This window comes from Hypomesus transpacificus, chromosome 22 (assembly GCF_021917145.1).
Source record: "Hypomesus transpacificus isolate Combined female chromosome 22, fHypTra1, whole genome shotgun sequence".
NCBI lineage: Eukaryota > Metazoa > Chordata > Actinopteri > Osmeriformes > Osmeridae > Hypomesus > Hypomesus transpacificus.
In genome coordinates, this window is record NC_061081.1 from 499,807 (window position 1) to 517,178 (window position 17,372).

The window sequence follows — 17,372 nt, forward strand, 5'->3', positions numbered from 1 at the left end:
CCCTACTTGCCTCCGGGGGAATGTCCCTGTACTTACTGTAAGTCGCTCTGGATAAGAGCGTCTGCTAAATGACTAAATGTAAATGTGTAATGTAAATGTAGAAGAGGGGACAGGCAAACGGTTGGCAGCGCTTGCCCCGCGCGCCAGTTATGGAGTTTTGGGGTCATGTGAGGTAAGGTTGTTGATCAAAGATAGCACTGACGAGCAGATAGGAAATGGAAGGATGAGGGGCTGGGTCAGTGAGATGTGAGGCAGTGGTGGTTCAATCATGAAATATTAAGGGTTGATGTGATTTCTTTGTCTGATTTAGAATCAGAAAGGGTTTTAATCGCCATGAAAGTTTGCACAGACAAGGAATTTACTTTGGCAGGAAGGTACATACATTCAACATATAGGAGTAAATCTTAAATAAGTGGTGTATATTTAAACAAGTCTAACTATACTATACAAAAGGTTCAATGTTTAATTAACTAAAACAAACTAATACGAAGGGGACATGTAAAATAAAATAAATATAAAGTATAACATAGCTATAATGTACAATATAAAAATACAAATAGGGTGCTTGGTGCAAATAGTGGGTGCAAAAGATGGCATGGGTGCAATATATGGCATTTATTGAGGACATTTGTTATTGAGTTATTAGTGCATGCCTATCACTTGATTCACTTGGATTGAGGGAGGAGGGCAGGACCTCACAAAAGTTATAGAATTATCTTTGGATCCATCAGCATCTTCCTGTGGACGTTGTTGGACCTGCAGAGTGCAGTGTGGGTAATTTGACACCAGATGGGGATATAGACACATCAAACTTATTTAGCAGCAGCGTCCTAAACTCTGACTTCGATGCACGAAATAAACAACTTGGTGTAGAAACTCTTCAACAATAGTTTCACACATCTGCTAGCCAATTAAAAATAGACAGGTTTGAACCAAAGCTCTAGCGTCTCTCCAACCTCACCTCACCCCGATTGGCACGCCGTCTGAGCGTTTTACTCGTTACACCTCCAGAGAGGAGAATGGCTTTGCACACATCCAGGGTTAACTGCGAGGATGAGAGTAGGGTGGACAACTGCTGCATAAGTTGCATCCAAGGTCCAAGTCCTGCTCTGGCTTTGCTATGTACAGTGTGGGATGTAGGCCTATGTCAGAAGAGCTGCCGGACAGGTCAAGGCTGGTAGGGCACTAGGCAAACACTTACAATAGAAACACTTTCAACATAATCAAACATCCCTTGAGATGAACAAGGAATTAAAGGATATTTTTTGTATAGCCTGTGAAGCACACCTGGAACAGACTCGCATCACCCTCTGAAAAAAAAGAAGAAATAATACTGTAACTAAATGTGTATTTGCTACCACCTATTGGTGGTATGGAAAGGGGCGGTATTCTTACGTCACCGGAAGTAGGAAGTCAGTGTAACAAAATAGCACGGAGGTCAACGCGTGAGCGTTATATTGAATAACAGTGGACAAAAACATTATGAAAACAAACATGTCATTTTGTTCTTTCACAGCAAAATCCGGTCGACCATGACTCGACTGTAGATTGAACAAGCTGGGTTTTTGGAAAAGTAGGTAAGGGTGTGAGCGATTAATTTGTGTCCGAATACATAACCACTGCATGCAATCGTTTGGAGGTTGTTTAAGAGAAACCAAGCAGCCAAGGAGTTTTCTTGAACTACGTTTGGTTAAAATAGATGATTGAGTTGCACCCATTTGTGTTGCACCCGTCAGAAATCATACATTAAATGCAGCCGTCTTGCCTTGAATTTGTTTCCACACATTTTCTGTTATAGACCCCACCTGTGCTAATCAAACATGGGACCATCAGGGTTCCTCCCCCTCATCCAACGTTTGGGCTCCATCTCCCCCTTACGAGCCGTCACCCGTACCCCCTGGACCCGCGGTCTCCATCAGGGTCTCCTCGCCTGTCCCCGGACCCGGCATCAGAACTGCTTCCCTGGCCAGACCTCGCAGCCCCGTAGAGGGCTGGGCATGGAAGCAGCTCTAAACCAGCACATCCAGGAACTTAGCGACCCAGAAAAAAGGTTGCTGAATAAGCTGTATGAGGGGCTGATCGGGGGTCAGAGGGCGTCTCTGGCTGAGTCTATCACCTTGGTGGAGACCCAGCATCCCAGGAAGAAAGAGCTGGCCCAGGTGCTGCTACAGAGAGTTCTGGCCTACAGGAGGGAGCAGGAGAAACACAACGGAGGGAAGCCGCTGGCCTTCAGAGTTGGTAGGTAGTGTGGTTAAATGTCATGCACATTGTAGGTCCTCACAGGGGCGGTAATTGTAAACGATTGTCCATTAGTCTGCAATATGAACAGGTGAAGTAGCCTAGGAGTCAGCGCGATTGTAAAAGAAGCAGGTTTGAGTGGTTGGAAGGATACCGTGATGGGTGGTCAATAAGAACACTCAGATTGCTTAAAAGAGAGAGCATGAATGGTTAACATGTTTTGTGTGTGTCTCCAGGTTTGTCAGGGCCACCAGGAGCTGGGAAGTCCACCTTCATTGAGGTGGTGGGGAAAATGCTTACAGCGCAAGGTCACAAGGTGTCAGTCCTGGCTGTCGACCCCTCTTCCTGCACCACAGGAGGTCACTGGAACTCACCTTTCCCATTTCTGATATCCAAAGATATTCCTCTAGTGGTAGCTTTTTGAACAATTTTACCAGCGTTTATCAGGTTAAGGTGATGTCTGTTTTTTGAGTTTCAAGAGGTCAATGTAGAATACACTTTAATGTCAGAGTTTACTTGGGCTTATAAAACACATGAGAACCAAGTAAACAGTTCTTGGGAAATGCAAATGTAGCAGCTAGCTTGAAGTAAGCACATCATGGCTTCAGAAGGATTTTGGTGCCAACCCCCCCCCCCTCCCCCCCCCCTCCCTCCCTCCCTCCCTCCCTCCCTCCCTCCCTCAGGATCCCTGATGGGCGACAAGACCCGTATGACGGAGCTTTCCAGGGACATGAGTGCCTTCATACGCCCCTCCCCCACCTCCGGCACCCTGGGCGGAGTCACCAGGACCACCAATGAGGCCATAGTGCTCTGCGAGGGGGCGGGGTACGATGTTGTGCTCGTAGAGACCGTGGGTAAGGATCCCTGTGTGCTCGGCTCACAAAGCGTCTGCTAACGGATGACACTATGGACACAGATGATTACATAGCTGGAGACATTCTCATAGACTTGTGTGCTAAGGTTGATTTGGCCATCTTAGTTCACATGGTGTGATTCATATTGGTCTGTGTTTTCCCCAGGTGTGGGACAGTCAGAGTTTGCTGTGGCAGACATGGTGGACATGTTTGTGTTGCTGATTCCACCAGCAGGGGGCGATGAACTCCAGGTAACTAGCGGCAGCACGGCTTTAGGGGCCCTCTTATCTAATTTCTTGCTTTCCTACCTCCATCTCAAGTAATCTTTTGCTCAGAATATTGATAGTTTAAATTAATTTGAATGAAGCCTGATATTTTTTGCTATATTTTCTGTTTTGATACTAGATCTAAAGACTGTAGATTCAGATTCCACCCCCCCCCCCCCAGCCCTCTACCAGATTACATGTCTAGACATCAGATTTAACAGTACAGATTTTTTTGTTTTTAAACACAGCCTTGTAAACAAACCCAGTTATAAATACACGTAAGTACATATAATTTACCCCATTATTCCTACATGAATGTAAACTTGTCCGTCCGTATAGTGCACCTGGGTCAACTACAAGTCATCTAGGATGTGTTTATTTGATCTCACATGTTAATTATGGGACAGGTCTGGTAATTTGCTAAGTCAATGCATCCCAGATCATTTTTTGTTGCAAATAACGTTACTTTTTAGTCAAAAGACTTTTTGACGAAGGCCTGACTTGCTTGGCAGGGCATCAAGCGTGGCATCATCGAGATGGCCGACCTGGTGGTGGTGACCAAGTCAGACGGAGACCTGGTGGTTCCTGCCCGGAGGATCCAGGCAGAGTACACCAGTGCCCTCAAACTCCTCAGGAAGAAGTCCAAGTCCTGGAACCCCAAGGTCAGGAAGTCTGCCTATCTGTGTGTGGCAGGTCGGCTCAAGCGCCGTTATTCCAATCAATTTATGAAATAAAGGCTTATTATAGCCCCCCAACACACACTCATAACCCAACAAGTCATCCAATGAAGGAGTCAGTTGACCAGGCATGGACATGAAATCGATGGTCATAACGTTTTACCTCAATAGCCGCGTTGTTGAGAGGAACTCTGTGTCGCAGTCTTTTTTTGGGACTCTGCCGTGTCGTCAGCCGGGTCCCTTTGTCTCCCGTCGGCCCCGTGCTGCATCTGCTCTGCTGGCATCGGGCCACACACACACACACGCACACACGCACGCACACACACAGCCCTCCTGCTGGGAGGGAGAAGGAAGGGCTGGGAACTGTGAATGGCAAGCTGCTGTGTCATGCGTTTTCCTGATTAGAGGCCCACCCACTCAGATAAAAAGCCTTCCAGGACTCACTCTCTCTTTCATTCCTTCAGTTTCACTATATCTATATCTACCTCTTATGCTTTCTCTGTAATCAGCTCCAGACAAAATATCCGCTCCGTGATTGATTTTACGGGTCCCTCTACTCTATTGGTTGAGAACGTAATCATAGGATTTCTATCCAATGGAACTTTTTTTGTGTGACTATCGGTTCTAGCCTGTTCTTGGATAGCAAAAGTATATTTTGGGGGAAACCATTACCATCTAATATAATTGTAGGTCTGAGACAGTGTTCAGGGAGACTGGTTTTGAATATGACTGAACTCTGACCAGATTTGGAGGTGTGACTTATTTCCTCATCAGTGCTCGTCTAAGCAGGCTGACTGCCGCCTGGGGGGAACATGGAAATCCAGAGACCCCACTGGGTATCTGATTGCTGTGGGAGTGTGTGTCTGTCTGTAAGCGTGCGGGGAATGCTGGTTTGAGTGTGTGTGTGGGAAGAGAAGGTGTGAAACTGTTGCACGTGTGACTGTGGGCTCGTATAGACTCGACATGCCGGGTCTGTGAATGTACATGCGTGTGTTCACAAGTACCCCCCCCCCCCCCCCGTGTCCTCCCCTGTAGGTGGTGCGGGTGTCATCCGAGACGGGCGAGGGCATCGTCGAGCTGTGGGGCAAGATAGCGGGCTACCAGGACGCTGCCCTGGCCAGCGGGGAGCTGCTGGTCCGGAGGAGAGCTCAGCAGAAGGTCTGGATGTGGAGCCTGATCCAGGAGAACGTCCTCCAGCACTTCCGGAACCACCCAGCCATCCAGGCTGAGCTACCCCACCTAGAGGCCAGAGTGACCAGGGGAGCCATCTCACCAGGCCTGGCTGCCGACCTGCTCCTAAAAGCCTTCGCCTCTTCCTCATAAGGACTGTATCTGGGTGAAGGAACTGATTTGACTTGTGTTGGTTTGAGTTCCTACCAGACTATGATTGAAGGAAGACTGTAAGCACAGGTGTACGAGGACCAGGTCACTTCACCGTGAGCATGTTTTCAGTGTCCTCTTACGAGAAAGAGTGACTGAGGGGGGCTGCCTGTGGACGGGTCTGCTTGGATCTGTCCCTCATTCCCTGTCTCCTCTCCTCAGAACGCCCGGAAGGAGAAGGTCCCCAGGGAGAAACATGACATCACATTTATTGGGGGGAAATCCTGGGAAAGGCATTATAAGGAATCAAGTCAATACTTAGACCGTAGTCAAAGAGGAGGGGATGATCTTTTAGTACTGAGATACAACCTTCAATCCCCTAATACACTGCCTTCAGACATTTTAGTTGGACAATACAGTTTATACTCCAGGAGTACTTTGCATACTGTGTTTTTGGATAAATTAATGACACGATACACTCTTGTTCATTCTTTCAATTTTAAAGGAAGTTAAGTGAGTATCAATAGCCCCCCACAGGTGTGCTTGTACTTCAGTCCCAATAATGTTCTGCAGTTACGTTTATTAACCACCAGAGGTCTCCCTCTCACCACTGACCATAAGCCAGCTCTTTGGGTCCATTACCCTAATGAGTCCTAAGATTTGAGTGACACCACACCAGACACACAACCACCACACACACAACCACACACACGTGTAGAGTGACAGGTCACGGAGAGACTCCCTCCCTCCAGTCAGCTTTAGCTGTGCCAGAGCTCGTGTTCACCTCGTCACTGATGCCAGCTCGATAGCATACTGCAGGGAATTATCAAAGGAAGGATACATTTCATAAAGAACCATTTTTCTAACTCTGACATTACAGCCTGTTGTCAATCTCTGTTGAGAGGGAACCTGTGTATAGCAGTAAATCCCTGGTTCATGGATGTTCTCCTTGATCGCCTACATGTGTCTGTTCCAGAGGACCAGGCGAGAGCCTCCCATCCCCCACTCCCAGGTCGGTATTCGTTTGCTCCTGTCTGCGCCTGGGAGAAGAATGCCCCTTGAATGCAGATGGATTCATTAGGCCTGAGCAACACCCTTCTCCTCCATCACACCTGACACAAACACACACACACACTGTACCATTCTCCCTGTGGGTAGGGAACAAGCAGTCCTGCTTTTCTGGGCACCACCCATATACACGGAAGAGCGCAAACACACACAGACGCACACACAAACAGTGCCAGGCTCCAGTGTAAACACGCCATGCGGTTTCAGTGAGGGAAGATTAACTCAAATACTGACGATACATCTTCAGCCATTTTAGCCCAAACACGTTAGGGCAGTCTCCCATGCAGGCAGGACACAGAGACTGGAACTTTGACTCTGCAAAGGGAATTCTGTCACGTTTCAGCATATATAAAATAAAACACCAGTTTTAGACGGGAACAACAATAAACAGACCATGTGTTCACTCTCATGTTTCACAAGAGTCCAGATTGAAACAGATCACAAAGAATGGTTGATGACAATGACTGCTGGGGGGATTATAAATAAGCAGCATGTTGTGGACAGCAAATTGTTTGTCATGGGTGTTTTTGTCATGGGTGTTTCTGTCATGGGTGTTTCTGTCATGGGTGTTTCTGTCATGCGTGTTTCTGTCATGGGTGTTTTTGTCATGGGTGTTTCTGTCATGGGTGTTTCTGTCATGCGTGTTTCTGTCATGGGTGTTTTTGTCATGGGTGTTTCTGTCATGGGTGTTTCTGTCATGGGTGTTTCTGTCATGGGTGTTTCTGTCATGGGTGTTTCTGTCATGGGTGTTTCTGTCATGGGTGTTTCTGCCATTTTTGGGTGCTCCTCCATCCACACAGATCAGAGTGAGAGGCGTGCGACACAGCCAAATGAAAAATGTCACGCCGCCCTAAACACACACACACTGATTTGGGGCAGTGGAGGCGTGTGGTGGTGGGGGGGGGAGGGGGAGAGGGTTTTACAGTGTGCTGACGGTCATGGTCTGCCGATTGACAAAGCCCCCCCCCCCCTCCTGTTGTTTGCTCTCCTCGTCACACTCTCCACACCCCCTCCTCCTTTCCCCCGTCCCACACACACACACACACTGTTCTCCCTCAACCTGGCCTGCCCACCCCCCCCCCCCCCGCTCGCTCCGCTTCTTAGACACACACACACATACACACACACACACACACACACCCTCCTCTCCCCTCCTAGCCGTCTCTCTCTTGCAGCCATGACAGATGAGTATGCAATGTGTTTCTTCTAGACTCGAAGCTCAGTTTCAAGACGGACGCAAAACGATCCAAGGAGCCACCCGCTAATGGGGGCCGGATTGGACAAGAGGGCGGTGAGGATGGGGTGTGTGCGTTCATGCTCTAACTGTACTCTGTAATTCTGTAAGTGGCCTACACATTTTAAAGTGCTCCACAGTGCCATTCCTATTGGGTTCGGGCCCAACTATGGTGCGCGATGTCAATGCACAGAACAACCATTTCTCAACCAATGTAAAGGGGGCGTGCTGATTGGCTAAGGATTGATAGTGTGTCATGAAGTGGGCGGTGACTGTTTAACCTGGCAAACACGGTGGGTTGGACTCAGTGGTTTGAGTACCCTGGGAGGGAGGGAGGGAGGGAGGGAGGGAGGGAGGGAGGGAGGGGGGGAGAGGGGGGGAGGGGAGGAGCTCATACCACCACACATATTATCAGAGATGGCAAAAGTACATTCATCCTTCACTCAAGTAGAATACTTACTCAAGTTAAAGTAAAGAAGTGTAAAGTGTTGTGATCAGGACTGCTGCTGTTGCATCAGCAGTCAATAAACGGGACAAGGGAGCTCATGTATGGGACAAAATGTAAGGAGTGAAAGTAGAGTTGTCCGAAAAATACAGAAGTACTGATAGTCTACCAGAAAAGTCTACCCAAGTACAGTAACTAAGTAGGCTATTTGTACTTCGTTAGTTCCCATCTCTGCATATTATAACCTAGGGCCTACCTGATAAGTGTTAAATTCTCTAGAAACACACCCAAGCGCGTACACACACACCTCTGTTTGCGCTGTATAATTTGGTCAACAGCCTATGGGTCAGATCAGTGCGTGTGCGCGCGTGTGCGCGCGTGTGCGCAGCCGAAAAACATTCCTCAGCGCCGGTAATTGGACTTTCGGAGCGATTGGGGAACTTGATTGACCCCTAGTAATGGATTTGAGTGAATAATTATTTGTAGTTCTGGTTGGAAGATGATCTGGAGGAGGGAAAGAGGGAGGGAAGGAGAGAGAGTTGGGTCCAGTGGCGTGACTCACCCTGGCAGCAAGGCGCCAACGCTGGCAGCTCTCAATTAACAGAATCCAGCTGCCTGGTCTCCCCACATGCAAAGGGGAGACTGATCAGAGAGGCACCGCAGTTATTGATGAGACCCTGGTATCTCTTATTTCGGGTCTCTTTCTGTAGCAAGGAGCAGCAATTTCTCTCTTTCTCTCTATGGAAATGTTTTTTGTTCAGTCCAGGTACTATGGTATGTTATTTTATTTTTTGGAACGACCGTAACGCTTAACAGGCAGGGCCATGTTAATTAGGCTCTTCAAAATGGCCACTCATTCTTCCCGAAAACCTAACATTGTTTGGATTGTAATAGGGGTCAATGTATTGAAAGAGCGAGACATGAGTTAGCGGTTTGCCCCTAAGAGTCTGAAAGACAAAAAGAGACAGAGAGCGAACGGGTACTAAATGTTCTCAAGCTGTGAAAGAGACATCAAAAGGCATCAGTGAGGTCCTGGTATGGAATCCTCCCTCGCTGCACTCTCTCCTCTCTTTCTCCCTCTCGCTCTCCTTTCTCAGTCTCATCTTCCCCTGTCTTGCAAGACTGTGTTCCAGATAAGTTGTATGAAAGTGTGAAAAGCAGCCACTTCTCTCCTCTCTCTCTCTCTCTCTCTCTCTCTCCTCTCTCTCTCTCTCTCTCTCTATCTCTCTCTCTCTCTCTCTCCTGCTCATTCCCTTTCTTTTCTCTGTGTCTCTCTCTGTCTCTTTCAAGTCTCTCTCAGTCTCAAGTCTCAGTCTCTCTTTCTTTCAGTCTCTCTTTCTTTCGATCTCTATGTCCCTCTCAATATCTCTCAATGTCTCTCTCTCGTTCTCTGTGGTTTAAACCACCAGCTCTACCTCATTATCTTTGGCTGTTCATTCAGTCACTAGATGTCTTGCTTTCCCCCTCCCTCCCTCCCTCCCTCCCTCCCTCCCTCCCTCCCTCCCTCCCCTCCCTCCCTCCCTCCCTCCCTCCCTCCCTCCCTCCCTCCCTCCCTCCCTCCCTCCCTCCCTCCCTCCCTCCCTCCCTCCTCTCTTGCCAGGCTCTATTATCTCTGGCTGCCCAGTGGCCTGGCCAGGCTGGCTCCCAGGGTCCCAGACAGGCCATGTTTTGACAGGCAGCACTGGGCCACACACTCTTCCCTGGCTACATGTGCAGGTCAGCCTGACATACCTGTCCACAGCTCTACTACTGCCACACACACACAGAGAATAACAATATAAACACAGTGGGTCACATACACACACACACACACACACACACACAGAATAACAATATAAACGTAGTGGCTCAGACACAGACACAGACACAGACACACACACACACACACCGGAGAGCTGCTGTGTGTGGATAACAACCCCCAGCCACAGTCCCAGACTCAGCATAATTGTGCCATGAGAAGAAGCCGAAATAAAGTGGTACATCTTTTCTATTTTATCCCATTGTGTTCCCCGCCCCAGTCTCTATTTTAAAGGTCTTCCATGATGGTGGGCATTAATGTGCTGCACTTAAAGGCCAGGCCACCAGTAAAAAGTGTTCTTGTCTTACACCCCACTCCCTGCTTTCCTTTTCGGTTGTGAGGAGAATTTTGGACTGGATAGTGGTCGTTAACTACCGTTAAAGTCCACTCCCTCGCTCTCCCTTTACCGGCCACAGTGGTTGGGGGGGGGGGGGGGGGGGGGGGGGGGGGGGGGCCTTTGTGTAGGTTACATTATGGACAAAAATATTGCCAATCCAGCGTGTTACTGCATTCTTTAAAAGAAGATATCTTCTTAACTGGTGTTTTGTCTGGCTGAAGTGCTTGGGGTTTGGCCTGCAGTGTTTTGGGGCTACCTGCCATACATTCACACTCTGCCACACCTCAGCAAGATGGCAGCTCCCAGATAGCTGGTCACTGTTCGCGGTTGCCCTGGCATGTTCCTGGCGTGGCCGTCTGATCCTGGGGCCTGGCCCCACAAAGCCGGCTGTGTACGACGGGGGCACCGGCCCTGTCCGGCCCTGTCATGCCATGGTTGACCTTTGAGGGACCTGCGCCAGGGCGCTGGACAAGTGGTGAGGGAGCGGGAGAGTCAAAGCAGGCAGATGGACTGTGGGTTTGGTGCCAAGCACACTGGACCAAGCCGGACCACTGGCCCTGGCAAGTGTGTACCAGCCAGCCGGACACAGCGCAGTCTCTCTGGCAGTTAGAGAAGGGCCAGGTGTCTCTCGCTGTGTGCAAGCAGGGAAGGGGAGGGGGGGAACATGCGTGTGTGTGTGTGTGTGGGGGGGTCATACTGTGGTAGGCAGCATTTAACGTGTCAAAATAAATCCCCCAGTATGACTTGCTCTGTGTGTGGGCACGCGCATATGCCTGTCATTTCCCATAGTGCACCTCTCAGCCAACCATGCAGTATGAACATTCGTCTTAGGCAGACCAAATAAATCAAGGGTGGTTTATAAAAGACTTGTCGGTCTTATTGTTGTGATAACCATTCCTTAAGGGCCTTAGGGGTGGGTCGAATGAAAGTGGTGCCCAGAAATGTATGCACACCCACATACTATGTCCCTGGGAACTGACTGAGCTTGTGTGTGCTCAAGGGTCCACATAATGATATTTACCGACACCTGGAATTGTTATATTCAGGATCTGTGTTGTGGATCGAGGCAGTATTATAATTCTGTATTACGTAATACAGAATATAACTACATAATTACAGAGTATTTAAATGTAAAGAACTGCTTACTTAGTGTTCTACTTTCTAAGTATATTGCATCTTTACTTAGAAATTGATGAAGTGAAATTAATTAATACATGTCCTATGTTGACGTTAAAATGTTGAGCCTACTCGCAATACGAATTGTATTGTTCTGTGTATACGTGGCATGTTTATTCCACATCTATTGTCATATGACAAACTACCTTGAACTTGAATCTTTATCTGTTATTCTTTAAGGGCTACAGTATTTCAATATCTCCAATGATTCCCTCAAAGAATCATGCCCTTAAACAAAATAATAGCGTTTAGAAACGATGGTGATTTTTCGAAAAGCAGGCAATTTCTCTGTCAACACATCAAAAGCCAATGTCCTTTCCCTTCCCCACAGCTACAAAGAGGAAGGCCTTGGTATTTACATATAAAAGAATGCTAAAGTCCTTCAAAGAATCCATATTTATGGCTATCTGGGTTGAGACAGGGGAGATAATGGAAATGGAAAGAGCACAGTGTGAAAAGGCTATTCTGCCCTCCGTTTGTCTCTCCACCAATGAGGGTTAAATGACTATCTGGGCACCTTGGCAACCATCGCTGTGCGACTTCTCCTGAAGTCGGGGCTGAACCGGGTGAACTATACTGCCTGCCAAGGTGCTGAGTAAATGTTTGTTAGCATTGCCACCTCTATTTCATTGAGGTAAAATTATTATAAGCAATAAAGACCTAGTTATGTAGGGTTCTTGGAACATGTAGCAGAAGCCTTTCTGACGTTTGTAAATATATGAATATATAATATATATGCAGACCTAGAAGATAACAATCCATTCCTTTAAATCAGGTGTGTTCAGCACGGAAACATCTAATAAAACATACAGCACTGTATGAGGACCAGGGGTGAAGACTACTAGTTTGCACGATCTGTCAAGCTCAAGAGCTAAGGTGAACAAGGTGGCACCAGGTGGGGCTGAAATAGTTGTGTGTGTATATCACATTCACATGAGAGATAACTCTCATCTCAGAGAGAGAGAGAGAGAATGATGCAATGGTGATGTACACACACGTGCCATGCTACTGAATACAAGGATAACAAGGGTATAGATGTAGACTACATGCTCTCAGGTTTGATGGAAATGCTCCTTTAGGAGGGCCTAAGAGTCAGCCAAACACAACGTGAAATGAGGAAACACGCATCTCGCTTTCAAACAACCACACAGAATCGACAGAAAAGAAAGACAAAACATACATCTGGATGAATGTGATCAACGCTAATTTGTCTGACCCACTCTCCCTTCCAAATGAGAATTGATGGCGGGATTCCAAACGTCCTGATTGGGAGACAGATGAGTGTACGGTGGCTTAATTGATCGAAGACAGGAATTCAGTTAGGCTAATTGAATCGCATTGTGAAAATCATTAAAAGCCCAAGTACATGGGATTATTTATTTAGTGAAGTAGCCAGGATGTAATCAGCCCATACTAATTATTTCAGAGCTCCCTGTTGTGGTTCCTATTGTGAAATGTATGTATAAATGTATTTGTAGTAGATACTTTCATGCAAACCAACATCAAAATGTTGCAAATAAGTGCGGCAGATAACCAAAGACTAGAAAAACGTAGTTTAGTGTTCCCGTCAGTGTTCCAATCCAACATCATCATATCTGATGTACGACATCAAATCTCCTCCCGTCTCTGGATTGTAAAGCAGTTCTTAGGCACATTGCGTAAGCGGAGCTTAGTACAGACAGGAGACTCAACACACCTGGTCCTCTCCTGGAAGATGATTGGACGTGTCCGTCTGTGACCCTGCGTGCGAGCTTGTACAGGTGGTGGTGCAGGGCTCTGTGTGCAGGAGTCTGGGTGCAGGAGTCTGGGTGCAGGGGTCTGGGTGCAGGAGTCTGGGTGCAGGGGTCTGGGTGCAGGGGTCTGGGTGCAGGAGTCTGTGTGCAGGAGTCTGTGTGCAGGGGTCTGGGTGCAGGAGTCTGTGTGCAGGAGTCTGTGTGCAGGAGTCTGTGTGCAGGAGTCTGGGTGCAGGAGTCTGTGTGCAGGAGTCTGTGTGCAGGAGTCTGGGTGCAGGAGTCTGTGTGCAGGGGTCTGGGTGCAGGAGTCTGGGTGCAGGAGTCTGTGTGCAGGGGTCTGGGTGCAGGAGTCTGGGTGCAGGAGTCTGGGTGCAGGAGTCTGGGTGCAGGGCTCTGGGTGCAGGAGTCTGGGTGCAGGGCTCTGGTTGCAGGGCTCTGGGTGCAGGGCTCTGGGTGCAGGAGTCTGGGTGCAGGAGTCTGGGTGTAGGGCTCTGGGTGCAGGAGTCTGGGTGCAGGAGTCTGGGTGCAGGAGTCTGGGTGCAGGAGTCTGGGTGCAGGAGTCTGGGTGCAGGGCTCTGGGTGCAGGAGTCTGGGTGCAGGGCTCTGGGTGCAGGAGTCTGGGTGCAGGAGTCTGGGTGCAGGAGTCTGGGTGCAGGGCTCTGGGTGCAGGAGTCTGGGTGCAGGAGTCTGGGTGCAGGGCTCTGGGTGCAGGGCTCTGGCTCCTCATCTCTGGGCTGTAGTGCCCATCACTGAACACTCCCTCTGGCGCACAGACAGTCAACATTAGGGGTATCCAAGTAAATACATCCATTTTACGTTGCGGAGAGTGATTCAGATGCAATGAGGAGGACGAGAACATGGGAAATTCTGATCCATTCATTGCTGTCAGTGAATGCCTGGCTTCTCCGCATCAGAGAGTGGCAAACCTAGAGCAATACAGTGCTAAAATGACACACCACTTGTTACAATATTAAGCTAAATGAAACATTTGTCATGGCAATATAATAATGGCCTCTGTGGACCAAAAACACGACTCAGTGTTTGACTTGAGCTGACGATGAGGCTAGAACTGTTAGATACTGTTCAATTCTCTGTGAAAACATGACTCCTAGCTGGCTAGATGAACATGTTTATGAGCTGCTGCTACACTGAACCTGAATGCTGACAGCTTGCCACGCTGCCTTGTGGGCACAGATCTGCTCCAACGTGGTGACGTACCAAGGCAATGCATTACTTTAGGCAGGAAATGGACCCTGTGCAACTGACCCAAAACTTGAACTTGCCATGCTCAATTTCCATCACCATTCCACAGAACCGTCAGGGAGCTGAAGCAACAACGCTAAAACATCCTATTTTAACATCCAATTAACATAAGTTGGAAGAAAGATTTGATTGCAGCGGCATGTTGACCCTGTGCAGGTACATGTGCTGCAGGTCAGCTGTGAGGCCTGGGCTAGCTCTACTAAGACCAGCTTTTCCCCACGTTCTTGGGAGATCAGCTTTACTGTACTACACTTCTCTATGGAGACATGATATCTTATTAACATGACGGTAGATCAATATCACACAGGCCTTGTGCTACACAAGGATCAGATCCATTCTGGAACACTGGAATGCTTGATCTTATTTTAAGGAATGGTGTACAGGGAACTTGATATGTTAACAATGTTAACAAAAACACATTAAACCTGAATACCAGAGTGAAGATTATAACATGAGCAAACCCAGGGATGCGCAAATGTTCCTTATTACAGACATTTTTTGCTTAATGTCAAATTAGGCATGAAAGGCACTGTTCATGCCATTGTGTAATGACTCACAACAGCTAACCATAGAAACACAGTAACCTAAGGATGGTCGTAGTCTTCTAATGCCATGGTAACAGTCTAGCCTAACAATAGGGGAATTACAGTAGAGTGTGTAATATTCGTTTCATTGGATTTCTTTGCAGAGTGGTATGATTGGTCCCCCCCCACACTTAAAAAAATGTGTTTCACAATCCCCTTCTCTTCTTCATAGCATGCAAACTGTGTGTGTGTGATCGCGTGAATGTGTGTGTATCTTACCCAGTGAAACTGAGGCACAAGCCTGTATACACATGATCCCCCCCCCCCTGCACCCACCCTCCCCTACCGACTCAGGCTGCACCAAGTCTGGACACGCCAGGCCCCAATGCCTTGTGGGTAATCCCCCTTCCTCAGTGGTGCCCCCCATGGTGCTTTCTGAATCAGATAGTCGTTGAACCCCACAGAGTGATGTCTCACCCGAGGATTGGGAGCTGGGGCTTCCAGAGGGGGTGGGGGTGGCGCGGGGGCTCCTAGTGACACATGCCCCCCAGCTCAGGCGCCAGTGGGCGAGCATGTAAATACTCGCCCCTGCCTGCGCCGATCCAAAATTGTCTAATGAGTGAGACACCGCATGAGACTGTGGATCATCCACGGAAATATCCCAAATTTGCTGTGTACACCCAATGTTGACGTTTAAGGAATGGAAGAATATTTTAATTGTTATATGGAGAATATACATTTACTTCTATGTGTATGTAGTTTACTTGTACTGTAATACAGTACCATTGTTCTCCATAAGATAAAACAATCTTCCACGTCAAGTAAAAATGAATGTGTATCACACCGCGTATGTGTATGGAAAAATAAACGAATAATAATCTGTTTCTAGACTAAAACAACTGGTTTTTCCCCCCACAGATTGACAGGCTGCTTCGACAAAGTATGGCTCGTGCTCCGTACCAAATTGATTCCAGAGATTCTTTCCTCGGCCCTTGTGGCCCTCCTCTCTCCCACTCCACAACCACAGTCTCCCAGTGGCAGACCTTGTGTATGGCTCTGGTGTTTTTGTTTTCTTTGCTGCGTGCAGACGGTGGGTGGGGGTGGGGGGGTGGGGGGGGGCGCTGTATGTCTTCACTTAAAGTCTCTGTGTCCTCGCATGCTAAAGCCGACCGCAAACAGAGGGTAAGAGTAGGGAGATTGGGAAGGGTTGTTGCTGGGAGGGGGAGCGTGACTGGTAGGGGGAAGGAGAGAGAGATGAAAGTATTTTGAGAGAAAGAGAGAAATAAATAATGGAAAAAGAGGAATCGGGAAAAGAACTACAGATGATGTACGGAGAGCAAGACTAACAGACAAGTGGCAAGCAAAAACAGAGACCAAGGGTGAGATGGAGAGAAAACATAGATGAAACGGAAAGAGACTAAGAGCAAGAGGGGAGAAGAAATAAAAAAAAGCAGCATGAGATACAGAGACAGAGAGACAGAGAGACAGAGAGAGAGAGAGAGACAAGAGAGAGAGAGAGAGAGACGAGAGAGAGAGAGAAAGAGAGAGAGAAAGAGATGAGAGAGAGAGAAAGAGAGAGAGAGACGAGAGAGAGAGAGAGAGAGAGAGAGAGAGAGAGAGAGAGAGAGAGAGAGAGAGAGAGAGAGAGAAAGAGACGAGAGAGAGAGAAAGACGAGAGAGAAAGAGAGAGAGAGAGAGAGGAGCCAGGCAGCTGAAAGCTCCCGCAGACATGCACTTCTGTCTAAGCAGCTTTCCTCTCAGGGCGGGGTCACGCCAGGTCACGGCAGGATTACACTTTTGGCAAACAAGAGGGAGCTCCTCTCGCAAAGCCGCGCGCGACTCCCCCATGACTCCCACCAGCTGTAATAAAGCCAAGGCGGCCTGAACCTACAAACAAAAAGCTAACACGCTATCGATCGCCCCGGCCAACTTTGGCGAGGACGTGTCGATAGGTCGCTTCTGTGCAGACAGCTCGCGCTGGGGGCGAAGGGCTATTATTGTGATGAGGTTTCAAAAAATCACCAAAAAACTCCAGCTCCTGTGTCAATTTTTTTTTACACAATGCTCCATTCTGGACAATTGGTCATTCAACTGGTCAGTGCGAGGGTTAGAAAGTTAGAATCCGTAAATGTTTATGAATATCTTTACTATCGAAGCCTAGATCCCAACCACAAAATTCAAAACAAGCCCTTCCATCCATGTCACAGGGCTGGAAGTGTGCGTGTGTGTGTACCAGTGTGGTTCATCTCCACCGCCTAATCAACACTTCCACTTGTAGGGAGGTCAGTTGTGCAGGAGCGTGGTGCCCCGAGCGCTGCTTTGAACTTCATTAAGCAGCTTTAAACACAGCGGAGAAGATTCATTAAGACTGAGAAGGAGGTGAATGGCCAAAACGCAAACATGGCTGTGTCTGGGAGGAAGAAGAGGCCGAGGACTCTC

The 17,372-nt window shown here is 48.1% G+C and overlaps 1 protein-coding gene across 2 annotated transcripts; it reads left to right on the plus strand.

The window, feature by feature from the left end:
• Nucleotides 1-1,404: 1,404 nt before the first annotated feature.
• Nucleotides 1,405-5,831, plus strand: mmaa (metabolism of cobalamin associated A). 2 transcript variants are annotated; one of them, XM_047045806.1, is made up of 7 exons: nt 1,405-1,577; nt 1,799-2,238; nt 2,475-2,597; nt 2,922-3,092; nt 3,258-3,343; nt 3,871-4,020; nt 5,071-5,831. In XM_047045806.1, exons 2-7 carry the CDS (start codon nt 1,821-1,823, stop codon nt 5,356-5,358), a joined length of 1,236 nt encoding a protein of 411 aa, XP_046901762.1. In that variant the 5' UTR covers nt 1,405-1,577; nt 1,799-1,820; the 3' UTR covers nt 5,359-5,831. The 2 variants fall into 2 exon arrangements, with proteins under 2 accessions (XP_046901762.1, XP_046901763.1); XM_047045807.1 differs by having other exon boundaries at nt 1,405-1,573.
• The last annotated feature ends 11,541 nt before the right edge of the window (nt 5,832-17,372 follow it).